Source organism: Ursus americanus, chromosome 7 (genome assembly GCF_024610735.1).
Source record: "Ursus americanus isolate L20-20 chromosome 7, mUrsAme1.1.p, whole genome shotgun sequence".
NCBI lineage: Eukaryota > Metazoa > Chordata > Mammalia > Carnivora > Ursidae > Ursus > Ursus americanus.
The window spans coordinates 35,556,959-35,584,955 of record NC_142133.1 but is presented as its reverse complement, the minus strand read 5'-3'; the positions used below and the strand labels follow the sequence as shown (position 1 = coordinate 35,584,955).

Here is a 27,997-nt window from a genome sequence, read left to right as displayed (position 1 = left end):
AAAGGGTACAAAACATCAGGAAGACCAAACTTTAATAATGAAATAATTTATTTGTTAACGGTGGAACAATACAGAAGTTTACATATACACAGCAAAGATTCTCTAAAACACGTAGTAGTTCTAAAAATGCATGTGCTAGCTGCAGTAAAAAGCACCATTCTCTAGATCTTGACACAGGATTTACAGTGGCTTCATATTTACATAAAGAAATAAACATCTGGAAACAGAATTCCATACTCTCCCATCTGCTGCTCCCCTGTTCAGGCTGTGTTTACCACTAGGGAGGTGGCCCCAACATTGACAGTTCACAGCAACATTCCCGGAGCACCAATTCTAGGGACAAGCGTCAAGGCAAGTTTGGTTCTCGGGTAAAAGCTAAAATGAAGAATGCCCCATCAACGTACCACCCCCATCGAGTAAGAAATCAAAATTAAAAATTTGGATAAACCTTAGAATTGGGTGTCTTACTAATTCTCATTTTATGATTTTGAGAGAAGACAAAGGTACTCAATTTCTTCAGCCATTCACTAGCTGACTCTAGCAGTGCCAGGCAGTTATTTCTTCTTTCAGAAGAATATAAGCAAATCATCCACGTAGCAAATATTAATGAAGAAATCATGATAAACCGCACACTGCACACACACACACACACACACACACACACACACACACACCCTCCCCGTCCCCAGACAGCTTTGAGAACAAAACATCCCCTAGTCACAGAGAGCTGAATGAGAAAAGCCACCCCATCTGAAAGGGTCTTCGGGTCATCTTCTCCCAGAAAGGATTTGAAAACTCAGTAGCCAGCTACGGAAGCATACTGCATCCAAGACTTAGACACAGGAGAAAAAACAAAACCCAGATTGACCTGCAGGAAATCGCCTTGCAGCCGTTGACTTCCTGGGGTTCAACACACAGGGCAGGTAAAGGAGGAAGGCAAAGAAGCTTGGGGAACAAGTAAAGACAGATTCAGGAATAGATTATAAAGCACAATAAAAGTGGTATTCTTGCCGATACAGTATGGTATAAAAACCTAAATAATGTGTTTGTATATACTTTTCAAAAATAAGTTTTCTCTTTAAAGGATGGGGCAGAGGCAAGAAGAAAAAAGTCCATAACACCCACTCGCGACCCCCCAAGACCCCGCTAGCGCAGTTACTTTGAGCATCGCCATCCTACCTAGTTGACACTTTCTTTTCCCCCCACCCCAGGATCTGCTCTTGGCCACTTCAGGGACGGATCAGAGAGGCCCGCAGGAAACCCAGGTAAGGACCCTCTGTTTCTTTTGAGAAAAAGTGGAGGTTAAAGGAAAATGCTTCCCTTAGAAGAAAGCCATTCCAGTGGCCGAAGGCCGGGTCAGGGCCCTACCGCAGTGCTCAATTTTGAATGAACCCTGAAATCGAGTCTGGGGCAGACTGGGAGAGGAATTTAGGTCCTGCTCAAAAAAGTGATTCAAAGAGCGTCACCAACTAGCGTTAGGTCTGCGACTAGACACAGGAGTCAGCGTCACTAGCAGCACCTGGAAGAATTCAAGATCTCTGCTCAGCAGCAGCAAACCCTGCACACAACCCCCTGGGGGCTTCGCTTGCTGTTCTAAGCCAACAGGCGGGGAAAGCTAGGCTTTCTGGGCTGTTCACAGAAGCACACCGATGTATTTTCTCACTGCATGAAATTGGACTACATACTCTTATTTTCCCATCTGCATTGCAATGGTATCCGTGAGAGTATAGATTTCTTGTTTTTTAAAATCAATTTGACATAAAAATATGCATGTGCCTATATTTACACACATCTATAGTTACGTACAATTGTCAAAGTCTTAAAGGCTGGGGTTTCTAGCTTTGCCCCTCCCCACCCCCCTAACAACCCTCATAGAAAGGTTTTTCATTTTGCTTAAAAAAACCCAAAACAACCAAACAGACTCGAGAGCTCTGAACAGTCACGCTGGTGGATCAGTGAATGCGACGACAGGTTGGCAGGTCAGGGCTGCTGGGGAGCCGTGGGGGGAAGGGGAGTAGCTGCCTCGGGCTGAGTTTGCTGGTCCTGAAGGTTACAGTTTTGGTTAGAGAGAGGCCTAGCTAGCTTGCTGAGTGGTCCACCTCGAGCTTTGAAAAGTAAAGTCTAACCCTGGTGTCAGTTTATCACAAGTGCATTAAAAATATATCAATTTCCACATTTATATATGCAATCAATCAAATTGAAAAGGACCAGACAAACAGTGCAAAGATCAAATAATGACTGTTTTATATTGGGACAGTACATTTCATATTTCAACGAAAAGACAAAAATGCAGTTTAACTTAAACACAGAAAATAACGGCATCTCTCAGATGCCTTATTTCTAAATCGAACAAATAACACAAATTCTGTTCCCTTCCCTCCCCCAATGCAAGCCCACAAGTTTTGCCCAAAGTCTTGAGTTTTCGATGCCTTGAGGCATCCAGCATCTTGGACTTGTGAGGCGCTTGAACGTAGCAATTAAAACGCTTGAGAGGTCTAGCGAATGGCATTCGAAAGGGACCTCAAAGTGCAGATATATCTTTTCAAACATGTTACAGGCTGAGCTGGCTCTTTGAACACTGTCACTCTGCTTAAATTCAGGAAGCAGGCTTTAAAAATGCAAAAGGCATACAGTTGTAGTTCAGTGCAAATCTTCAGCTGGTCATTGGAAAAGATTCCAACAATTTAAAAAAAAATCCTTTGTCACCTGCCCCCCCCCCCAAAGCTGAAATGCAGGAAAAAACAGAACAAAACAAAAACAAGTACAGATGACTTTGGAATCATTTAGGAATCGACTACTTCCAATTTAAAAAATTTAATACATTAGAAAATCATTAAAATGAAAAAACAAAAGTAATCTTGCTTTGTTTAGACCGCTCTTCGGGTATAGAAGGAGCTTCCGCGTGGAGCGCGTTTGAACTTTGAGTCGCGTGGAAGGTGGAGGCGCTGGAGGTGGGGCGAGGCTGGGGGGCCAGAGACCGCAGGCGGCGGGAGCTTGGGGCGGCCGCCTGCTCGCCGCTGCTTCAGCCGTGGAGCCCTTAGGTTGCAGTGCGTCTGTGGATTTTAGGAATGTTCTCGTCACTTTGTGACACACACTCTGTTTCAGCGTCACAGGTTTTACAAATGGTTCAAATTCAATGAAAAAGATTTGCCAGAGGCTGAAAACCTCGGCCTCAAAAATATGAATGCAAAAATATTATGGGGAATGAACCAATTTTGTAGATACCTACATACAAAGTTTCTAGAACATCTATAAAAGCACAAAGTCATAAGAATTTTTTCCATTACATTAGTTTATATAAAATGAATAAATAGTATTTATAGATTTAATGTGTCTTATGTACATATACATGTGCTCTGTTTTAGCTTAAATAAAAATGCTACAAAGTGGGAGACCACTTAGGGAGAAATCATAACCAAAAAGAAAGATCAGCCTTTTAAACTAGCTACCCAGAAGCCTCCATAAAGAAGTTTCTGGGTGTATCCAAAACTAAGGAGAGGAATTCTAATAACACTGTACCATCCCCTCCCGTTCACGGGCAACAGAGTAGAAATGCAGACTTTTCCTTTCACTGATGGACACTAGCTCAGCTAGCGCCAGAGCTCAGTTATTGCTGAGAGTTAAATAGGAAAATAGATTAGAATTGGACCAAATGTCACTTATTTGGGGGTGAAAAAAAAGGCATAATCACTCTGTGTTAAGTGGGAAATGGAGATCTCGTTTATCTCTGAGGTAGGAAAAAAAAATGTTCCAGAGACAAGTAGCATAACAAACTCTGAGGGAGAAAACGTGCCTTGGGAGAGCAGTACACAGCGCGGCCCCAAGAACATCGCGCACAAAGAGACTGTACCGTCTTGTTGGTGAGAACAAACTGCTGGAACTTGTATGAGCTGTGCGACCCCAAAGACATGCTATCACGGCGTCCACTTGCAAGTGAGAAATACTGCTCCCCTCCACACGCGGGTTGGGGGTTAGCACGGGGCGGGTGTGAAGGGTGTGTTTTCTGGAGGTATTCCTGACTCCTCACTGGGAGGTGAGGTCCACGGTGAAGTGCTCTTAAATGCCGCTTTCAAAGCTTACTTTGGAGTTCTGAGATCGGGATCTCAGCTTTAAAAGTCTGTTTTCCTTCAGTTTCCTAAGCACAGGACACATTTGGACATTTCTGCTAGGTGACTAACATAGCCAGAAAACTTTAAGAAACGTTGGCTAGACTACCCGGGGACAGTAAATAAGAGGGGAAATTGCTGAGCTGTGAAAGTTGCTTATTCGGTCTAAGAATTCTTGGGTGCTTCAAATTGATTGGAATGTACAGTCTGGCAGACGAATTTGTGTGGAGAGAAAGAAGCTAGTGGATGCGATCAGAAACCCACAATCCTAAGCACTTCCTGCAAAACGGTTACAGAGCTGATTCTGGTAAAGGTGGTACACGGAAGCTTACGTGCAAGGGGACTGTGGCGGTCCGACACTACCTAATCCGAGCGGCCGGCAGAGCCCTCCGGAGGCAGCCGCGGTGACCCACGCTCTCAGAGGCCCAGACACGTCTTGTGATTGTCCTGGAGCCTTATCCTCTTCCTGCTGGAGCTGGAGTAGCCCTCGTCGCTGCCCAGGCTCTGCGTGCTCCCCCGCTCGTCCGAGTCGCTCACGCTGCTGCTCCAGTCCAGGTCGCCCGGGAGATAGTCTGTGCTTTCGACGTCCACGTCGATCTCTTCTGTGGGGAGACGAGGGACACGGGTGAAGGCGGGCTTCGGGACGCCGGGGCGGGACATCCCAGCCCGCCCCGGCAGGCCCTGCTCTGGGCCTGGTGCCCTCGTGCCAAAAGGAAAAAGGGACTCGGTACTGGAGGTCCCCTGCCTCGACGTCGCTAGCCCTCGGGCCGGGGCTCCGTTCCTCCCCTGCGCTGCCTCTGGGGACACACGCGTACCCCGCCCCCCGCCCCCAGACAGACACAGGCCGGGCGGCGCTCACCCCTGTCGGAGTCCGAGCGCTCCGAGGAGACGGTGGAGCCGATGCTGTCCATCCGTATCCTCTCGAGGCCCAGCTTCTCCAGCTGCCGCTTCAGGTGCCGCTGCTCTCGCTGAAGCTGGTCTATTTGGTGAATGGCTTTTCTGTCACAATCTTCAAGTTTCTACAAGTCAAAGGGGTAGTTGTTGGAGCCCGCAGGCTGATTTCAAAACTGGCAAGGACGCTGCATCTTGCCCTCGAGCCGCGAAATAGGCTGGGTTTCCTGAGAAGCCATGTGGTGTCCCTGGGGTTCTGGGGGTGAGCGTGGCCCCTCTAACGCCGCGGAAGAGCCAGCAGCCCCCCCTTGTCTGTGGTGACACCCTGAACACTGCTCTCTGCACTAGAGCCCGGGGAGGGACGGGAGCGGGAACACCGCCATGCAGGAGGAGGGCTAGTCAGCGACATGTTCTAATTATACCAACACTTGAGTTATTCCAAATCTCAGTTAACTTCTGTTTGGTAGCAGGAAACAGTCTTTTGAAGTCCTGATTCCAAATTGTCCAACATAAGAGCTTAAACGCATTTCCGAAGACCACTTGTTTTTATAAATCTGTTTAACTGTGGTTATGTTGCTCTAACCAGAGGTTCTTTTTCCTTCCAGAATTGTCATGTATGCAGGCCACCAACCATAATTAAAGAGACAGTTGTCCAACAATGACTAAAGGATTATAAAAACATGCTAAACAGGGAGTTTTGGCTGTGGCTCTCAGGAGTCCGAATGCCACTCCACTCCCTCCCCTTCTGCTGTTCAAGCTACGTGCCACCTGCAGACTCTGTTTCAGATCCTCTGCGAGGTGCTGGGGATACAAGGTGAGCATAAAGACCTCGTCCCCTCCTCCGACAACGGAGACAACCAGTCACACAAACCATGGTCAGATGACAACTGTGATAAGTGCTGAGAGAGAGATCCAGTAATAACTCCACCTGTGGCAGGAAGGACGTAAGCAGGTCAGGAAAGGTTTCCCTGCACTAGTGATACCTGTGTTGAGATCTGAAGGATGACAAGAAGTTAACTAGGTGAAGAAGGGAGGGGAAAGCATACCAAACAGGGGGAACAGCACGTACAAAGGCCCTGGGGTAAGAGAGCATGACAAGTGCAAGGGGCTGAAAGGGCATGGGGCACAAAATGCTGCTGTCCAGGCAGGTGAGGGCCAGGTCATGCAGCCTGGGGCAGGCCTGCTGACAGTCTGTCCTGAGCCACTGAAGAATTTTAAACAGGGTGACATGTTGACTTGAGCTTTGGAAGGATTATTCTTGGGAAGCACAGAGCTTAGCTCAGAGGCAGCGAGAGGAATACAGGGAGGCCTCCGAGGAGTTCACCGCAGTAACTGCTGGCGGGGTGAAATGGGAGTTGGCCTGTGAAATGTTTAGGTCTTGGAGAGGACTTAGATACATATGGCTACAGAGCAAGGGCTAGCAAGGATGACCCTGAGTTTCTGGCTTAATCAAATGGACAACTGGAGGGCCCTTTACCTTCTGCTACACAGGGGTGAGAAATACTCAGTGGGGCTCTGGACATGTTGGGTTTGGGACGCCCAGGATCATCTATGAGGCAGGTTGGAGGGTTCTCCAGAGAAAAGGGCTGTCCTGGAGATACGCATTTGTTATCCCTCATCAACAGACAAACCCTTACTGGACAGGTAAAGCTAAAGAGGAATCCCAAGGATATACTTACCTTTATGTGCAATTTGGCTTTTGTCAATAAACTCAACGTAGTGTGTCGGTTCGATTCGGGCCCAAGCGGAACCAGCCCCTTCAGCTTCTCCAGGCACAAGCGAAGATGGGCCCGCCTACACAAACAAGGCCACAGTAGCATTGAGAATGTCACAGTGGGCCAGAAGGCACTCTGGAAGAACACATTCTAAAGGCGTAGGAAGTTGCCCAGGCCCAGTAATGGCAAATGCCACCAAAGACCTCTGGCCAAATAAACATCTTTGGAAATTGGACAACTCTGGTGAAAGCCATGGAGAAGCCAAAACTGGGGTTTTCTCAAGTATCTTTATAATACAGGTGTTAGGGCAGGGACTACTACTATTAGGCATATTTATCAGGTTAGCTCCAGGTTTCTGGGTTATAATGTGACCTGACAGAACATGCCAGGATTTGAATCCTTTCAACCCATACTTCTCTTCCCATTCATGGACTACGAGAACTAGAGCACTGCCGTATATAGTCTGTACACGTGTGAATGACGTGTATGGTTATTCATTATAGCTTGCTTTAGCAAAGACCAAAACCACCCAAGTCACCAACAACAGGGAGCTGGTTAAATAAATTATCGTGTATTTATGCAGTGGAATACTACGCAGCTATGAAAAGAACCAGAATGTTCTCTGTTTACTACTAGATAAGAACTCTCGGATCTCTTGCTGTTCATTTCACAATATATGAAACCATGCCATCATGCCATCTTTGGACAAAACAGGAAAATTGTTTTCTTATATGGACATAAAATCTTGAATAGTAAGAAACTACTAACAACGGCAAGGAGAGAGAAATCAGGGCACAGGCAGAGATAAGGAAAGGGAGTGAATTTTTACTGAATAATTTATATCTTTTGGTTTTTCAACTGCTATTTAAAAAGTACATTTTTTTTAAAATAAAGAAAAAGCACATCCTCAGCATTGCTACCCTGCACAGGCGTGCAAAACAGCTGGAGATAACCACATGCGGGCCTTGGAGGGGGCACAGAGGCGCAAGGGAGAAAGACCCGAGGAAGCAGAAGCCACAGGGAGTCACTCGAGAACCTTTAGTCACAGACTGACCAGAGTCCCTAAAGTTTTGGAAATTAACAGTTCATCTCTTTGTGCTTTATTCGAGAACCTAGCAGATCCCATAAATGGGAGAAGCAGACAAATTCAGAGTTTTTGCCTCAGCCCACCATGTCCTTAAAGCCTTCGCAGGCCATTCCAACCCACAGCGACTCCTCCACTTTCTGAGTCCTCACTGGTTTATACTAGTCAATGGGAAGTTCAGTGTTCTGCCTGGACTGTTTGGTATTTGCTACCTAACCACTCATTCATGGCAAACTCCTCAGAAAGTTAGACTGCCACTTAAGCACTGCTGAGTTACTACAGTGCCTCCCCCTCCCACCTCCTCAATAAATGTCTGCTGAGGGGCGCCTGGGTGGCACAGCGGTTAAAGCGTCTGCCTTGGGCTCAGGGCGTGATCCCGGCGTTACGGGATCGAGCCCCACATAAGGCTCTTCCACTATGAGCCTGCTTTTTTCTCTCCCGCTCCCCCTGCTTGTGTTCCCTCTCTCGCTGGCTGTCTCTATCTCTGTCGAATAAATAAATAAAATCTTATAAATAATGTCTGCTGAGTGGGTTATGTGACCCTTCAATAGACAGTAAGCTTCTGGAGGACACAGGCCATCTCTACTCCACCTCCACACCTTCAACAGTGCTTAGGCTCCTAGGGTTTTAGACACATGCCCCCAACCCTCACACAACCACCTGGAGCAGAGTTCCTGGGAGCCTGGGAGGCCATCCTCCAGCTGAACTGGGAGCCAACCTTAAAGCTTAATTTGCCCTCCCCTCCCCTTACAATTTTTGACGGTATTAGCAAAAGTTGGGACTAAAAGATGAAAACCGCTTCAGAAAGCTCCAAGAGGTCCACATGTATGATAGTGACCAAGGAAGTCCATTCACACCCTTCATATCAAGACACTGGGATGTTCCCCCCAAGGCAGATCTAACAAGCCGGCATAAGACCTCCTTCCGAGCCCCCTGCCTCATCTGCTTCCAAGCCTCCTTCCTTGTCTAGCTCTTGAAGGAGCTGTCCTAGACTCTCCGAGGGCCCTCTAAGCCTTGACAGACTTGAGTACAGCATTCACTCTTGAGCTAGGAAGATTTAACGGTACAAAAATGCCTTACTCTTTGACAAGACTTCCACTTGCCCTGAAACCCTGTCTATTGGAATGGCCACAAGCAAAGGCTCCCATAGAGGTTTGCTCCTCCCATCACCACAGGAGGGAAAAGAAAAGCAGAACCTGTGTGTAAAATGTACCTGTTCACCTTGGATAATAATACTCAAGAAGAGTCATGAAAATAGATGTTAGAAACACCATAAGTATAGTCACTTATATAGTTATCCAAATTATTTCTCCCAAAGTTTATACACAAATTGTCAAGTCAGGGAAAAAAGTTCAAAAATTAGATATAGACATTTTTCAGCTTACTTGTTATCTGCAAAGACTGCATGATTCAGAACAGTGTCCTATTAGTCATTTTATGATGTGGGTTTATCTACAAATATGAGTATGTAAATTTTTTAGGAAGTTTGTCTACTGATAAAAATATAATAAAGTCATCTTTCCATGCATCGTCATTTCTAGTTACACAGGGAGTCTAGCCCAGAAAGTATAATTCTCACTACCCAAATGTGGGTTTTTCCAAAGAACACTTCCAGTTGTGAAACTAGAAATAAGCCATTTGACTAATTCAAGCTAAGGATAATACATGTTCATTCAGTGTTTTTTTGGCCTGGTTCTATGAAAATAAGACCAGAGCTTTTTCTGGATTTTTGTCGCGATCCAAAGCCAAGTTCTGTCTTTGGTAGTGCCTGCCTTGGCCTCCTCCAGCACCTCACTGCTCCAGCCCAACGGCTGCCCTGCCCCACCCACCTGCCGGCAGACATCCCCAGGCTGGTACCTGGGCCAAGCACAGGGGAGGGGTGAGGTCTGTGGAGCAGCCTCAGTTCTATCATGTAATAGTGAAATTCAACTCCTGAACCAGATAAACAAGCACACGGACCCCTCTGGAAACCACCTCCCCGAGGCTCCTCAACCCTGAGACACACACATGCACACTGCCGCCTGGGATCTGGGATCCCTCAGCCAGCCTTGAGAGCACCCACGAAGCGCGAGACCCAAAGCAAGTAAGACAGGCACCTGTCTCAGCTCCTCCTCCCCAGTCCTGACTACTCCCCTGCCCAGGGCTCTGGTCCTCAAGGCCGGGATCAGTGTCCTGTTTTGAACTAGATCTAACTCCCCCTCCTTGGGGAACCAGCAGAGGTTCTGCCACGTGTACTTAACAGGAGGCCACTCAATACCCCAGTCTGATCCTTACTTAGACCTCCTCCCATCCCATCTTCTTCAGCCAGTCCTCCTTCTGTTGCCAAGAGCTGCCCCCCTGCTCCCCACCCCCACAGAAGAGGGTTGTGCCAAGTCCTGGCTGCCTCCTGCTCCCAGCTGCCTCTTCTGTTTGCTCTGATCCAACTGCTTTGTACCTGGGTCATGAACTTTGACAAACTTTGTGTGCTGACTCCTCAGAAATAGCGCTTTAATTATTCTGAATGGACAGATACACCTTTGGTCTACTGTAGCATAAAAAGACCAATCTTTGATCTGAGCTATAATCAGTAATGCTCAGAATCAAGTGTGCCCTATAACCAGGGATAACTAAATTAGATACAAACTATAGCTTTTCTTCAGTAAGGTTTTGAAAAGGATCTCAAATTTTACTTTTGTTTTTAGTTCTTTTAATAGTCTGAATCTGTCCATTACCACACAACCAAAATGTTGGCACAGTATGTGAGAGCAAAGGTTTGGGACCCTGGCTTTGCCACCTACTTCCTGTGTGACCTTGAGCCAATCACTTGACTCCACGTGGCATCAGCTTCCTCAGCAGGAGACAGGAACACCACCTCAGAGGGCCTGTGTATTAAATGGGACAAGGTACGGAAGCCCCTGGCCAGGGTCTGACTGGAGTGCTCTGTATATGGCAGCAGTTATTCTTTCCATTCTAGCTTCTTCTGTAGACCGGTAATTACCGGGAACAAACAGATTCGTAGAGCACTATAATATTCCTTTGAAAATCAACAGGAAACTCAAAGTGTCTCACTAGGTAGATAGAGGCTATCTGATAAAAATCCAATTCTTCCTTAAAGAAAACAGTGATCTTTTGTCATTAAAAAAATTTAATGGAAAATGTAACCTATTTTCCATGGCAATACAGATCTTGCTTATGCTTAAGGTATCATTTTTTACATTAAAAAAAATCAGCAAGGACAGTGAAGGAGACCATCAACGAATCTAAAAGGCAACCTATTGAATGGGAGAAGATATCTGCAAATGCCATATCCAATAAAGGGCTAGTACCCAAAATATATAAAGAACTGATACAGCTCAACACCCAAAAATAAAATCCAATTAAAAATGGTCAGAAGACATGAACAGACATTTCTCCAAATAAGACATACAGTCAGCCAACAGACACATGGAAAGATACTCAACATCACTCACCATCAGGGAAATGCAGATCAAAACCACAATGAGAGATCACCACACACCTGTCAGAATGGCTAAAATAAAAAAACACAAGTGGGGGCGAGGATGTGGAGAAAAAGGAACCCTCTTACATTGTTGGTGGGAATGCAAACTGGTACAGCCACAGTGGAAAACAGTCTGGAGGTTCCTCGGAAAGTTAAAAATAGAACTACCCTATGATCCAGTAATCGCACTACTAGAGCAAAACAACTAAACACTAATTCAAAGGGATACATGCACCCCTGTGTTTATAAGCAGATTTACAACAGCTGAAGTATGGAAGCAGCTCAAGTGTCCGTGGATAGATGGATGGATAAAGAAGATGTGGTATAAATATATACCCAACATAGTATTACTCAGCTGTAAGAATGAAATCTTGCCATTTGCAACGACATGGATGGAGCTAGAGAGTATAATGCTAAATGAAGTCAGTCAGGGAAAGACAAATACCATATGATTTCACTTATATGTGGAATTTAAGAAACAAAACAAATGAGCAAAGGGGAAAAAAGAAAAAAAGAGGCAAACCAAGAACCAGTCTCTTAACTATAGAGAACAAACCCATGGTTACCAGACGGGAGGTGGGTGGGGGGATTAAGGAGGGCACTTGGGACGCACACTGGGCAATATGTGAAGTGTGGCATCACTATACTGTACACGTGAAGCTAATATTACACTATATTAACTATACTGGGATTAAAAAAATTCAAAAACTTAACAAGGATCTTGTAAAGCTAATGCATGCAAAAGACAAGACTCCTTCTTGGCCACACATCACGGAGAGTCTTGGCTAGAAGGGAGCCCAAGGCTGAGAGGGAAGCATCTGAAGGGCACCCGATCCTCCCTGCCCCGGCTGCACTGCCACAGCCCCAGGAAAAGCCAGGGGCACATACTGACCTTGGAAGTCCAAGCACAGCTCTGGATGTGCTCTCTATATCCAAAGCACCTAAAATCTCTCTCCAACAGCAAGAAGGATAGCATATTTGGGAATAAACTTAAGACGGCTTAGGAAGGATCTCTAGGAAGGAAACTAGAAAACTTTGCTGAGAGACAGAAGAAAATCTGAGCAAATGGGAAAAAGTAGCACCTTCCTAGATGTGAAACCTAAAAGCAAAGATGCCGGTGTTATCCAAGTTTGTCTACAAATTTAACATAATTCCAGGATAAAAATCCCAAGTGTTCTTCTTAATGCTGGGAAATTAGTCCAAACTCCATGTAGAAGAGTACATGTATACGGGATTGCCAGATTTTTGAAAAAGAAGAATGAGGAATGTGCTATACCAGATAAAAAATTGTATTATAAAGCTTTAATTAAAAAACTATCCACTAATACAGGAATGGGCAGACAAATCAAGTGAACAGAATAAAAAAATTCCCAGAAACAGACTGAAGAATAGGTACGAATTTAACATACAGCAGAGACAACACTGCAATCTAAGATTTAGCTATAAAATATATTTTGATACCACACCGTCCTGTTGTTAGTTTTCCTTAAGTCGTGTCAGTCATGAATTATGGAAAACTAAGCATCCAAGTGAAAGGAAGTCATCGATGGAGTCTCCGGGCTGCCTGAGGCACCCCTCCTCCTCCCGGAGCGTTGGCACTGACGAAGGCCCGTGGGCTGGCCGGCGCTCTCCTCAGCCTGAATGCTGCTCTTCTTGTTTCTGCCTCCGGACTTAAGCTCCCTCTAGTCTATCCGTGTCTCTCTCCCTCTCAGGCCGGCAGACTTGCCAATTGGGGCATAAACTGGGAAGCAAGACTACAGGTAGACTGTGCCATCTGTAGACAGTGCTCCTGAATTTGCTAGGTTCCCCCAAAAGGTCTTCCTGACTTGAACGTGGTCACGAGTGGGAACGGTATCCAATCAAGCGTGTGTGAGGAGGCACTGCTGTCAGAGATTACTTTTTAACTGAAGGTGTAACTGAACACCCTCCTTTCACAAGAAAGTGTAGGACACAAAGAAGAATGAGAAGGTCAGAGCAGAGTGTACAGGATGGCAGCCAGTGAAGGGGGCAGATAAGTAATTAAGCTCACAGGTGGAAATGTGGAAACATACACTCTGGTCTTCCAGTCACTTCCTCCGCCTGCCTCTCCGAGGAGGATTACTGTGCACTGCTACTTTCACAGGCACTAGGATACCATGCTGAGCACCATCAAGTCCCTGCCTTGGAGCTTAATATTCAGTTAGAGATCAAACATAAATTATTGCAGAATTATTGATCTGAGCTACCTTCAGACTATGACAGTTGGCAGCTCTCACTGAAAGTTCTAGAACAGGCTCACCTTTGCCCTCTACCAAACCTATTCCTTCTTTTCCCTCACCCATATCTTGTTTGACTTAAAAGGTTGTGAAGCTTTCATAGACCATCAGAACCTGTTTTTTCCCTTTCCAAACAGATCACATTCATTTCTTCATTCATTCACACACAGCACACTTCCTATGTATCCAACTTTCATTACCAAGTAATGGGAAAGACCAAGACTTTTATTTCGTGTTAACCCACTGGAGCCTAGAAATAATATATCTGCAGATGCTGACCTGAGAGTAGAATGTGGCATCTTGGCAATCCATGTCCCTTCTCTTTGAGAAAAGCCCCACCTAACAAACAAGGCACACAAGACCTTGCTGAGTACTACTTTTCATTAAAACTGGGCTTCAGATTCTTCACCAAAGAGGAAAAAAGCAAACAATAAACAATAGCCTATTTAACTCTGAAGTTTCACCATCTTACTTCCTAGCTTTGTGTGGGCACAGACTTAGCCAATTAAATAGCTTCATAGATTCTACAGGATAATTGGAGGTTTAATAAAACTTTCAGATATGTCACGTATGAGCTGTATAGTGAGAAAAACAGGTTTAGCACAGAGTAAGAAGCAACAAATCATCTCACAGGGTCAAAAATTACTCCCTAAAAGTGATTACAGGTCACAAGAGATACTTCCTCCAGATTTGGGTTTGAGGAAAGAGCCTTACCAGGTTAAGCAAAAGGTCCAGGTGAAGACTACAAGTCATGCTTTGAGGGAAAAAAATACTCTCCTCCTTTCCCTAATCTCTTCACAAATAACTGCCAGATGCATCATTATCACCCACTTAACTGGAACCTTGGAAAGTTCCGAAGATTTGTGATAATAATCTTTATAAAAGATCCAGACGTAGTTCTATACGCTAGCTGCACGGGAACAGGCCACTCCATGAACAAGGCAGAAATAGCATTTCACGGTGGCTACATTTTGAAGTTATAAGATCACTTCTCTATGAATGAAATGAATGAAATACATAGTATATTCATTAATATTTCCTTTCTAGAGCCCAATTTAAAAAAATGCACACAATACATGGGATGGTTGGTGCTTGCCAGCTTTCCCACCTTTGACTATTAAGGTCTATGATAAAGTCAGGCAGTGCCCCCACTGCTCCAGCAGTGACTGGAATTTGGCTTTGTCTTTTCTCCCAGTTTTTCCAAGGGCAGATGCCATCTATCCAAGAGGTACAGTCCAAGACAGACAGATTCTGGTGGTACACATCTGCGTGTTCCTCCACACCATCCACGTAGGCCAGATTTGCACACTGATAGCTGCATCCCTTCTTCGTAAGAACCAGTCATGCCCTCAGCCCCATGTGGCAACAAAGCAATGCGGATTTGTTACAACACCCTACAGTGAAGTCTGAATGTGGTCAAGAAAGTTCAGAAACAGTAAGAGTGGTGCAACGTCTACCACAACTCGGGCCCAATGCAAAAGTTACACCCCTACCCTCTTCCGACAGAAGCAGCTTGGCCACTTGAAAAGCCAAAATAACGAAAGAGACCTGCAATGAATTGGAATATCCTGCCAGAAGAGACCTGACTGCAGTGGTTTCTCGTACCAGACCAGATGCCTCTGAAATACTGTTAGACCAAATGAAAATAACAGCTTAGATCAGGCTGCTGAGTCCTCCCCACAGAGCACGCACAAAAATCTTTTGTCAGGGGGTCAGAAGACTCTATCAGAGGTAATCTCTCTAGACCAGCTGCCTAATTCCAGCAAGGCCTGCATATGTACCATTCCAGAAAAATGAGTGTCTATTATTAAAGAAGATGCCAGAGCCTTCTTTTGGAAAAAAAAAAAAAAAAAAAGTCCATTCTAGCACCTGACTCCTGACCCCCGCCCCCCCAGCTGCAGCTTATATGCATTCACTCAGCCTCCATTGGCTGAAGGGCATTCACACCAGAGGAATTCCCAGCTAAGAGAAGGAAGACAGGAGAATGATCAACAAAGCCATATAATAACAAGATTAAAAAAATTTCCTATACTCCGAGAAGAATTAATTACAATGGGAATACAACAGTGATTTAAAAATATATAAATACAGGAATACCTTTTAAAAGAAATATGCAAGATGTACAGGGAACACTATAGAACTTCAGAGAAAGAAAACTGATCTGAATGAAGTCACAGACCAAATCCTGGAGGGAAAGAGCTAATACATGGACATGAACTTTTAATGGCTAATTTATACTGAAATTATTAAATTTTCATTTTGAAAATCCCAAAAGGATTTGGAGGCTGGGGAGATGGATTGACTATACAAGTCATAGAGAAAAATAAACTAGTGAAAATAGCTAACAACATGGTAAAATTAAAAAAGAAGGGAGGAATAGGATTTGCTTTACCAGATCTTGAAGTGCATGATAAAACCTCAAAGACTGACACAGTGTTCACTGGCGCAGGAAGAGCAGCGCAGATGATCAGTGGAACAGAAGAACCAGTCTAGAAACAGACTTAGCCATGAACAAGAATTTAAAATACAGTAGAGGCAGCAAGTTCAAACAGTGAGAGAAAATGGATTCTATTAAAGGAAATGATAAACTGGACAATAATAGGATACTCAAAGGGGCAATCTCTTTCATACAGATCTTTCATAGTATATAATCTTTTCAAAATAAGGAAAAAAACCCAAAACACCCAAGTAGAAAGCTGGGCAGAGGTTATTAACAGGCAATACAAACACACAAAGATAAAATTATTTGTGCTAATAATGTAAGAAATGCAAATTAAAACAAGTTGCTGGTTTTGTTTTTTAGGTATCAAATTCATAAAGGTCTTAAATTATAATATCACCTTGTGAAGGTATATGGAAAATACAGCCTATAACCTGCCTGGTGGGCAATCCAGCAGTCAATATCGAAAACTGTAACCATGTGTATATCATTATTTCCACAACTATAAATTTACCCTAAGGATAGAATTACGGTGTTGGACAGAGATTTATCTACAAGGTAGTTTAAGGAAGTATTGGTTTTTGTGTGTTTGTGTGTGTGTGTGTGTGTGTGTACAAAGATTTTATTTGAGAGAGAGAGAGTGAGAGAACAAGTAGGAGGAGGGGCAGAGGGAGAAGCAGATTCCCCGCCAAGCAGGGAGCCCAACGTGGGACTTGACCCTAGGACCCCGGGATCATGACATGAGCTGAAGGCAGATGCTTAGGTGACTGAGCCACCCAGGTGCCCCAGAAGTATTGTTTATGTTAGCCAAATACTGGGAAGAACCTAAAACGGGACTGGTTATGTGAGTTACGGTACATCCATAGGAAGTAATACTGGGCATTCACTAAAAGTAACGTTAGAAAAGGAGACTTAAGGACACTGGAAAATATTCATAATGTAGCTTGAAAAGACGATAGAAATCATTTACTAGGTGATCCCATGTTGATTTTAAAAAAGCATGCACAAAGGTCTAGATGGATACAGAACTTCGCAGGAATGTTAGCAGCTGTTACTGCTGCAAGAACTGTAACAGGTGATTTTTATATTTCTGTGCTTTTTGGAACTTCCCATTTTCTACACTAAACTATATTTTTAAGTTAACAACTGTGGAGATACACTTCAAAGTTCCACTGCTGTCCTCTGGCAGCTAGAATTATGGATGATTTAAATTGTTTTCAGAAAGACTGTCTAGATTTCTCAAAATTTTCTGTAAGATTGTTATTTATTTATTTATTTATTTATTTAAAAGATTTTTATTTGAGAGAGAGATTACAAAGGGAGTGGGAGAAGCAGACTTGTCCCTGAGCAGAGAGCCTGATGCATGCAGGGCTAGATCCCAGGACCCTGGGATCATGACCTGAGCTGAAGGCAGATGCTTAACCGAATGAGCCACCCAGGCGCCCCTATAAGATTAGTTTTGAAAAGAAAAACCACACACTCACTTAAAGTGTTTCCTTAGGAGGCTAGACCCACAAAAACTAGTTACAGTTCAGAGAAGCACAGGCTGAGTGATAGACGCAATCTATACTGATAAACTGAACCCTCTACCCCAGGGGCTTGGGCTTCATCGGGCTCTGTATTTCCAGCACCTAGGACACAGCATCTTCAGTACTCCATAAATGCCCAATCTAGAGAATGGAAGATACAAGCCTTCTAGAATGGTGGAGGTGGGGTATTTTCCTACCAGCACCAAGGATATCAAAGTGGTAGTGTTGAGTATATTGTCCTCAGAGCGGAGTCCTGATGAACACCAATTACTCAGAATCTCTAAAGTTCCACAGAAAAGGTTTCTGTTTAAAAATGTAACCCAAGTATAATCAACTCTGCAATATCAAAGAGGAAAGCAAATTCCCATTGTTAGAAGTTCTTTTCCTAAGTTTTTGTTTTGTTTTTTAAGAGCCATGTCAATCTTTTTATGTGATGTTTTAATGTAAAAAATGGCTAAAATATATATGCACTTAGCAAAGCGGGATTCTTTTATAGGAATCAACTACTAAAACCAGGAGACTACAAGAGCAGCTGTTCAACTGGCTTCAAAACCCGAAGATTCTTTTTTTTTTTTTTTTTAAGATTTTATTTATTTATTCGACAGAGATAGAGACAGCCAGAGAGAGAGGGAACACAAGCAGGGGGAGTGGGAGAGGAAGAAGCAGGCTCATAGCGGAGGAGCCTGATGTGGGGCTCGATCCCACAACGCTGGGATCACGCCCTGAGCCGAAGGCAGACGCTTAACCGCTGTGCCACCCAGGCGCCCCTACAAAACCCGAAGATTCTTAAGCATCTACACTCATAACGGGAGAAGAGCCGGACAACTTTAAGTTCCTCCCCTGGACTGCAGCAACCAATGTTTGGTTAAATTAAGAAATTTAAGTCTTTACTTCCTTCTTTTCTGTTCACATGCTCTGGACTAGAGAAAGAATTATCAAGAGCTTAAAAGACCAAATTCCGAAAAAGAAAGAATAAGGAAACTAGATAACTCTTCAGCGAGCAAAAGTTGACTGGTCACATGGAAGCAGTCTGAATTAAAAGCAGCTTACCCAGTGGGGACTCCAAATCCAGTTTTCTAGATTCTTTGCCTCCATAGCCTCTCATGTATACCTCAATCTGAGGACACAGTGTACTCACTGAAGCTGTCTCTGCATCTTTCCCATTAGACAAACCACATTTCTCTAGGATGGGGACCATGCTGATTTAATACCCCCAGTGTGAACTCATGTAATACCTAGTACTGAGCACAAGTTCTTGAGACACTGTAGGCAAAACAACAACAACCCACCCCTGAACTGCTACAAGGTAAAACTGGCATTGTGTGGCATTCTTGCAGAGGTAAGAGGCATAAAGTAGTAAGTACAAGAGCCCTTACCTGAAGAGGTTAAAAAAAAAATTTTTTTTTAAAGATTTTATTTATTTATTTGACAAAGAGAGAGACAGCCAGCGAGAGAGGGAACACAAGCAGGGGGAGTAGGAGAGGAAGAAGCAGGCTCATAGCAGAAGAGCCTGATGTGGGGCTCGATCCCACAACGCCGGGATCACGCCCTGAGCCGAAGGCAGACGCTTAACCGCTGTGCCACCCAGGCGCCCCAGAAGAGGTAAAATTTTTATAAGAAAAATGAGTGCCTAATGGAATAAAAAAAATAAATGCCTAAGTAAGGTGGGGGAGGAGAACTAGAAGACTTTTCAGCAGAAAGAGTTTACCCAGTTCACCCCAAAGGCAGAAAGTTGAGAAAGAACCTAAAGATGAGAAAGAGAGGCCGCATCTATCTTTCCGCCTTAAAAGACACTTTTGAGTTCCCAATTCATGATAAGTAAATCCCTAAAGCATAAAGGAAGCTCTGACTTCAAACACAGTCACAATCACAGAGAAATTAAAAGGGAAGAAGGGGGACGGGGGGAAGCCCGTGTGCCACGAGGCCCTAGCACACATACAACTCCTTGGCGGAGTCACGCTAATGCTCGCCCCGTTCCAACATTCTCCTTCCTAGTAAGTCAGTCTGCCCTTTCACCGCGAACCGTGTCATTCAGATCCCGACTTTCAGAGTCAGACGCCCTCTTCAAAGAAGGTTTGCGTGAAATGCCCATATGGATTTACAGAGCCATCATTACACATCATCGTCTGGTTCGTGCAGGGCACCGAGAAAGCCGCTCAGTCTGAATGGGTAGCCTGTACTTCACGCTGATGGGAGCTCAGAGCCCAGAATGAAGCTCGTTCAGTGGTTCTCAGCCCTGGCCGCCCATGAGAATCACCTGGGGAGCTTTTAAAAAACTACCAGGCAGAGTCTCAACCCAAACCAATTAAATCAGAATTGCTAGGGGTGAGGTATGGGCATTGGTTTCGTTCCTTTTTTTTTTTTTTTAAGCTCCGCAAGGAATTACTATTAATTTTTCCCCCAGCATGGTGAAAGCAAGTGGTTATGTTTTTAAAAAAAGTCTTTATTAGAGATAAAAGATTTACTTTAAAATACTCCATAGAGAGGGGTAGTTTTGATTATACAAGACTGACAAAATGTTGATAATTGTTGAAGCTGGGTAATGGACACACAGGACTTGATTACACTGTTCATTCTCATATACTTGAAGATTTCTGTAAGTTATTTTATAAAATTGGCAGAAATAAAATTTGTTACAAAGGTGGGTAATTTAATACAAAAATATTTTTAAAAAACATCAAAATAAAAACTTCGCAAGTGACTCTAACGTACAACCCGAGTCCAGAACCACTAGGCTACATCGTTGAAGGAGGAGCAAGCTGGATTTAGAAAATAAAGATTTAAGCAAACAGCAAGAGGCAATCCAGGTGAGAGAGATCAACTCAGGCTCAGCCAGATGGATCCCAGGGAGGGTGGCAGGCCTCCTCTAGTGAATCACTGTCTCTAATTTGTGCTATGCATATATTTGCCTGAATTTTGAGAATCTTTATTCACAAGTAAACTGTAAATACACACACATATGTATGTGTATTTATATATATCTGGGTGTGTACATGATTTAAGACAGAACCACCAATTATATTCAGTTGCATGTAATTTAAAAAAAAAAAAACACTATTTGTGGAAGCACTGCTCATGACCTAAAATGCTTTGGCCTGTGAGACAGTCACCCAGAAAGGCACTCCTGCAGGAGGAGCAGGTTGCAGGAGTGAGGGGTGAGGGGTGAGGGTGCGCTCTCTGGAACCTGCGAGCCCTCCATCTACCTAAGTGATTTAGGGGCAGTGCTGCTTCGACGGCCTGAGGAAACTCTGACATCAAGTGCTACTTGTGGAAGAACCAAGAAAAGCATCCAAGTCTCCAAGACCAGAGGATACATCAAAAAAAGACCCCCATCCCATTCCCCAAATCCCCCACTCACCTATTCTTCTCCATCTCATTGTGAGTTGATCTGAAAGAGGGAACAATACGAAAAGAGTAAGATTCTTCTTGTCTTAAAGGACTACTTCAACACCATGCAATTATTTTAACTTCTTTTTCTCCAAAGTTGGTAGAAGAGAAAACAGAAAGGGAGGAAAAACTCAGTGGGCTGCTAAAGAAATGAGTTCCTTTGAGGAGTTAGATAAATGTAAATATGTAAAAGAGAGTTCGAGGAGAAGTGACAAACTTAAGAGGCATGCAATCCCTAGTGGAAATGCAATCCATTTTAAGAAAGGAAATAAAAGGGGTCTATTTATACGAAGAGAAAAACAGCTGCGCCATGTGACGTGAGTTCGGGTGATAGAATACTGACGCTTTCTTCAGGCTGAGGGTAGAAGAGTGGAGGTGGCATCCCCTCCTAGTCCTGCAGTTTTTTCTAGGTGTAGTAGATATGCCAAAATTTTATGCTAAGTTGCTTAACAATAGGATACAATTTTAAGTGGATAAAAATAATTCCTCTTCCCTCAATCTTTCTACTCCCTGACGTAATTATTTGATCATGTACGACCTCCTGAAAAACACCACTGGTCAACAGCAACCAAATGAGTCCAGGAAGGGGCTTCTAAGACTTAGCTCAACATAAAGACGATACAGACTGGTTAATGCCAGTTAGGATGAAATGGGAAGTCTAGCTTTGCCACTGACTGGTACTGTAGAAGAAATAAAATTCTTTACCATCTTGTCCTTGGTTAACCCCTCTGTAAAATGGGAGTAAAAATAATTGCCAATTATCTACTGAACACACGTAGATCAATGAGGTAGCAACTGTAAAAGTGATTAGAGAGCCTTGGAGGAAAGCTGTGGTGGATGTGAAATCCTATTATTAAAGTGTTTATAGCTGACCTTGAATATAAGGCCTGGTCTAAGAATTTATGGACAGGTTTCCACCAAAGTCACACGAAGTCGGTCAATATGGTCACTACAGTGTCTTCCCCACACAACTCCTCCCTAATTATAAACTTGAGGAACCTCCCAGCATTATAAAGGAGCTGAATCTTGACCTTTCTTAATGGAAATTCTCTGGAATCTAACCAGTTCAGGAGGTAACTCCCTGGCTCAGGCCAGAACCTTCCTGGGCCTATAGAGAAATTCTCACAGTAATCATGGAGAAACAGGACCTCCGCGAACGCTCTGCCGCTCATTTATCTCAGAGGGGCAACCACCACCACGTTCGTTCATAACAGAGAAGGGCGGTGAGGGCGTGTGTGGGGGGGGTGGAGACTTGGAATGAGAAATTTCCAATCCAGCAATAAAATTTCTCTTCCACAAGGCTCTTGGGACACCAATTTTTATTAACGAGGAGAACCAAGAAAATAATGACAGTATTTTAAGTTTTAGAATATTTGTTTTCTAGGTAAAGGACCTCAAAATTGGTTAACTTAAAAGCTTTACATTGATTCACTTGGTTTTCCCTCAGCCTCCTTCACTTACATTTTTCTGAAGGTTTACTTCCTGCAATGGCCGGCAGGCTATCACAGTTAACAAGAGGCAGGCCTGCACTACAAACCTTTGGCTTTAAAGCACGTGGCATTTTAGTTTTAACACGGAATAACAAGTTCAAAGTCTGACAGGTTTTTTAAATGGATGAAAGTATATGATAGCAGCTGGTCAGTATTTCCCTGTTTAACTGTAGGCAAGGACCATCCCAGGAAGGTGGTGGAGGAAAGAAGGTGGATGTTTGAAAAGAACATAATCTCGGGCTAGAGAAAATAGCACACAGGGCACTCTTATCAAAAATTTCTGGATTCTTTGAAGATACATACAAGAAAAATTCTGAATCCCCAAGATAAATTTCTTAAGAAATTCCGTAGGAAGGACAACTCCTTCCAGACTTTGAATAGTTTTGGAAACTACAGATCTTATTTGATTACTTAAGAGTACTGAACACATTGTGATTTTTACAAGGGGACGCACATCTAATTGCTAAAGCATTACTGAAGTGCATTTGGGTGACTGAAACTGAGTTTGTCTTTAATGAAAATAAGCCTTTTCAATAACGGTCAGAGATTGCTTGCCAACTCTGTTAATGGGTAAACATTTATATTTTTAATTAAAGCATTATAAGAATACATAGATACCTGTGTCAAAATTATTTTCCATGTGGTTACTGAAAAGATTTGATAACTCTGGAATCGCTGGTAAAGGTCAAATGTCACCATTAAAAAAATATATTCTAACAAGGGGCGCCTGGGTGGCTTAGTCAATTAAGCTTCTGACTCTTGATCTCAGTTCAGGTCTTGATCTCAGGGTCATGAGTTCAAGCCCCACACTGAGCTCCATGCTGGGCATGGAACCTACTTAAAAAAGAATATATGTATACATATTTTCACAAAAAAAGATAACTAAGCCAAATTACAGAGTGTATGAAAATGGGAAACGTTCTTAGGTTCAAAAAGATTCTCTAGTCAGCTCAGCTATATAGCCACTGTTGTATAAAAGAGCTAGGTGGCAGGTCCTGAACTTCCTCTTTCATGAGTGCCAAAGCCTGCTCTACAATTTAACAAAATATACCTTTAAAAACTCTGAATTTCAGTTCTAAATAATTAGTAACTGATTTCAAAAATCAGTAGGAAAGAAAAAAAGATTCCACCTCCCTGTATTCCAGTAGTTCTCTGGATGATTCTGAAACAATCAGTATTCACAATTTCATTTGTTTTTGTTTTTTAAACAACTAGAGAAACTGGATTAAGATCTGCATTTTTAGTCCCCAATAAGTTGGATATGTGGCTAAATCTTTTTTTTTTTTTTAATGTCCAGGGAAAAGTAGCCCCCTGACTCTACAAGAAAAGAGCACAGCATTTCAACCTGAATTAACAAGAATAAACTATCATTCAGTGGTTATGTAAACCAGCAGTAATCTCTCCATCGCCCTTACCTCAGTTCAAAATCCTGACCATACATGGCCTTGAAGAGAAGTCTAATTCAAATTAAGGGGGTCAAACTGCATTCTCTGGGGCGATGTCTCAGTGCTCAGGTAAGGGTCATTCCAAATCGGGCATGAAGGAAGTGATCACATTTAAACAAAACAACCTGCTCTTGCTTCATGTTTGCTTGGTGTCATCTTCAGGTTTAATCATGGTCTCTCAGAGATCCTTGCACCACTGAGGATATTACACTAATTCACTATTAGTCAAGAATATGGGAAACTGTGATAGCCTCTGGTCTGTAACCATGGAAAGCAAACCAAGCCCATTAACAGAAGAAAGCTCTTCCAAAACTCAGAAGTTGCAGCGATTTTTTCCATAACGACACTGGATATTAAAGAGAAAGAATCTGTTTCTTGGCTTGCAGTTCTCAACTATCATTATTTTTCTTTCCTAATCACCTTTGGGGACCAGCCTACTTCTCTTTCAACATCCCTTTCTCTTCCTCTCCCCACCACTGAACCTCCTTCAACTTTCCTGTGAAACTTAGGGAAAAATAAAGTGCTAAGGATTAAGCCTTGACTAGTAAGGTGGACAATTCCTCCCAAATCATGAATGGGCAAGAATAAAAGCAACAAACGGACTACCTTTTTCAGGAAAAATAAACCAAAAGGCTTCAAAGTTCTTCCAACCAAAATGCAACACAACTATAAATTGTTTATACCACTGCATAATACAAGTCAGTACTGACATTCTTCTTACAGGCCCTTAATACCCACACACAGATCTATTAGCTACCACCTTCAGGTAATGTGAAAGATGGGAGGGAAAGAAAAACCCACGGGGTAGTTAATTACCAGGTTCATCCCTCACGTGCCTTCTTATTCAAGAGCTCAGCACATGTGTGCTGCTCACATCCTGTGGTTCTACTAACGCTAAGTAACAATGGGATGAATCAAGGACAGAAGCAGCAGCAAGAACAAGTGAGTTTTAGGTTTAAGTGGGACCTCCTGGCTTTTAGTGGTCTGTGTTATGCCACAGAGGCTAACCAAATATAGTTACTTGCAGGGAGGAATAAGGATTCTAAGTCAGTGAAGAAAATGTGAATGACTTTAGTTTACTGGAATGAAAGGTGTAAGTAAATAGACCTAACAGATTTCCTAGCTAACTTTTATTTTAAGGGCAAAGAAGGGGAAAGGGGGTGTAGCATTGATAGAGTACTCAGAAGTACCAGGATCTATACTCAGGGTTTTAATGTGATTTCACTGACCATTAACCATACACTTCCCAGTGAAATTCACAGATTTTAAGAACTATAAGGCTAACAAAAGGCTTGTGGCATACTAATATTTTAATATTAATCCTCCATCATCAAAAAAGCAGGTTTTAACCTTGATCATTCCTCTTTGCCATTATAAGTAGATGTAACAGATTATGAGACAAATCACTGCATTTCATTTACATGTGAAATATGAAATCCTACCACCTATGCTAAATCAGACTTTAACATGTTAATAAAATCTTCACTATGAAAAGCAAAAGAAATGGATAATGTCCAGCATTTTCAATTACAAAAATCTGCCCTGAATCTGCAACTTCTGAAGGCAACATATTGTCATTGTTACTAATCTCACTGGAAGTTTCCACAGATTTTTGTTCCAAAAGGGAAAAAGAGCAAAATTAAGTTAAAAAGTTCATAAAGAAATGTAAACCATTTCCATTTCTCTTTTCTGTCCCCTCAACCCAAACAGAAGGGCTGCTTCCTCCAATGGCTTAAGACCATGTGTGCCTTACTGAATCATGATTGCTACTTAATGTATTTACTGGGTTATAATCACAACAGGCAACTTCCATTCTGCAGTTTGTATCATCTGCAGTATAATCTAAAAAAAAAAGAAATATTTACCAAATTACCTGCTACTGCTGTTATTCTTCTTGGATTTGTTCCTCCGTTTTAAGGCATCTCTGTCCTTGTTATTGTATGGTAACATGGAGGCATAACCATGTTCAGCTTCTAGAAAACCGAAGGATCCAGTTAATGAATGAGCCTAGAACATTCAATACTCTCTCCCCTCCACAGTATTTCCTTCTTAAATTTTATTTTTCATTAAAAGAATATCGTGTTAAACAAACGATGCAAGGTGGAATTCTTAGAACAATGATTGTTTTTTTAAATTGTGTGAATACCCTCAGTTCGGAGCAGGTGTAAGGAGCATTCCAGCTGCTCATTGTTGAGAAAGACACAGCAAGTCGCTAAGCTCATGGAGCTTGGGTTCCCCATTGGCAACATCCAGCAGGTTGGCGTGCTTTAAGTGGAACCAGCCTCGGGCGACGGTCCGGGGCAAACACCCGGCACCCAGAGGGAGGGGAAGGGGGGGCTCGGGGAATCGCTGCTCCTCCAGCTGGGCCCACTTGGGGGCCGGTCGGGACCAGCCCGGGTGAGGTAAGCCAAGGGCCTGGCCGGGGGGGACCCCGAGCACCCCACTCGCTCTGCGGTGGGGGACGGCGCTCGGGACTCCGGGGGGCAGAGGCCCCTTTTCCACCCTCATTCATTGCCTTTAGGGCAGCGGCGGCCTTCCTTCGGACCGCGCGTGGGGAGAGCTGGAGGGGTTGGGAGCGCTCGCGGTCGCGCTCTCTGAGCCTCCAACCACCCCCAGAGCGGCTGGGCGCCCCTACCCCGCGGCCCGGCTCCTCAGAGCCCCTGGCCTCGGCTCGGGACGGACCCCTCCCGTCCCCGTGCACCTCTCTCCCGCCGCTCCAGGTAGTCAGCCGCCTCCAGCAGCATCTGGATGTTCATCCGAACCGCCGCCGCCATTCTGCACCGGGGGCCGGAGCCGCGGGACCAACCCCCACTGCCCACGGGCTCGCCGCCGCCGCCGGACACCCGCACCCTGCTGTGGACCCCGCAGAGCAGGGTTGGGAGAGCCTCTCTGGCGACCACGCTCGCCGGAAGCGGGAGGGGGGTCCGGTGAGCTGGGCACCGCCGACACCGTGACAGAACCCGAAGAAGAGCAGCAGCCGCCACCGCCGCGGAGTGTTTATCTCCGACTCACCATCCCCCCGCCCCCAGGCCCTTCTCTTGACAGGCCCGCTTCGGCTGCGTTCCTCATTGGGCACCCTAAAGAATGCCCCACCCCTGGCCTTGTCCGATTGGGGAAAAGCGTTATGTCCCCGCCCCCTAGAGTCCGCTCCTGTCTCTGGTTGGTCACGCTTGACAAGGCCCGGGCTCCACCCCCTCTTTCCAATTGGCGACAGGATTCGCAACTCCGCCTCGTGCTCCTCCCCTGTTTTCCATTGGTTCTATACCGACAACCCCCTTTTGCTTTGTTAGTATTGGCCCAGAGCTACAGAAAGCGAGCCACTTTGCCTATCTCCCATTGGTGCAGCCGGCTGAAACCTCCCAGCTACGATGACGTCACCTTCCTCCGGGCCCAGCGAGCCCTGAGTGGCTGGTGATCAGCGGCACCGCTACTCCTCCCCTGATCTGGCATTGGCTGGGAGGGCTGACCAGGGCGCCGGCGCTGATTCATCGGCCGCCGCGGAGCTCGGTTCCATCCCGCACATCCCGACCCCGCCTCGGACCTGTTGCCTGGACCTGTCCCCGGGGAAAAGTTCCGAGGGCCTGCCGGGTATCCCTCGAGTGGAAGGCTGACACCGCGCGTCGCCTGGGCGCTCTGTCCCGCTCGGGTACCGGGCCGGAGCCCTTGGTCTGGCGGCCACGGTCCCAGAGGTTCCAGGCTTTCCGGGACCTGGGCGCCTGTGGGCCCCGCCGCAAATCCGCCTGAAGGGAGAGCAGTGCCGGCAACCTGGTGGGCCCGGGGCTCTCGCGGGCGCCACGTGGCTGTGGGGCTTGAAGGAAAAAGCTTGGCTCGCGTTGAACGCTCGCCGCCCAGCGTTTTTTCTCTCTCAAAGCGGTGGAATCGGGAGGCTGTTTACAGAACTGCGCGTCTCTAAAGGCACTCCCCACCCCTACCCCAAGTGCAGGTATACTCACTCCCTCACGCGAGGGGGTGCTTTAAAAGCTCAAAAAATGACTGCACCTACAGAATGGCGTTGAATCCTCAGATTCTTTGACCTAAATCTCGTTCAGGGTCTTTCCTTCCCTTTTAATTCTAGATGAAAACATTAAAAAAAAATTATTCCTCTGTTCAAGTCTATAAATGGTGTTTGTGTGGGGGGTGGTACCAATATAAAATATATAGAACTAAAAATTTAAGG

General features: G+C 44.5%; 1 protein-coding gene across 3 annotated transcripts; it reads right to left on the bottom strand.

Moving 5' to 3' along the window:
* Positions 1-30: 30 nt before the first annotated feature.
* Positions 31-26,866, bottom strand: MXD1 (MAX dimerization protein 1). Of its 3 annotated transcripts, XR_006777859.2 has the most exons (7): positions 26,522-26,866; positions 25,694-25,793; positions 20,857-20,886; positions 6,677-6,791; positions 4,966-5,125; positions 4,439-4,708; positions 31-3,053 (listed from the first exon to the last, which is right to left on the bottom strand). XR_006777859.2 is itself a non-coding variant. In XM_045788175.2 (6 exons), exons 1-6 carry the CDS (start codon positions 26,592-26,594, stop codon positions 4,524-4,526), a joined length of 663 nt encoding a protein of 220 aa, XP_045644131.1. In that variant the 5' UTR covers positions 26,595-26,866; the 3' UTR covers positions 31-4,523. The 3 variants fall into 3 exon arrangements, 2 of the variants coding, with proteins under 2 accessions (XP_045644131.1, XP_087719609.1); XM_045788175.2 differs by having other exon boundaries at positions 31-4,708; XM_087863483.1 differs by lacking the exon at positions 26,522-26,866 and adding an exon at positions 25,967-26,493 and having other exon boundaries at positions 31-4,708.
* Positions 26,867-27,997: the final 1,131 nt, after the last annotated feature.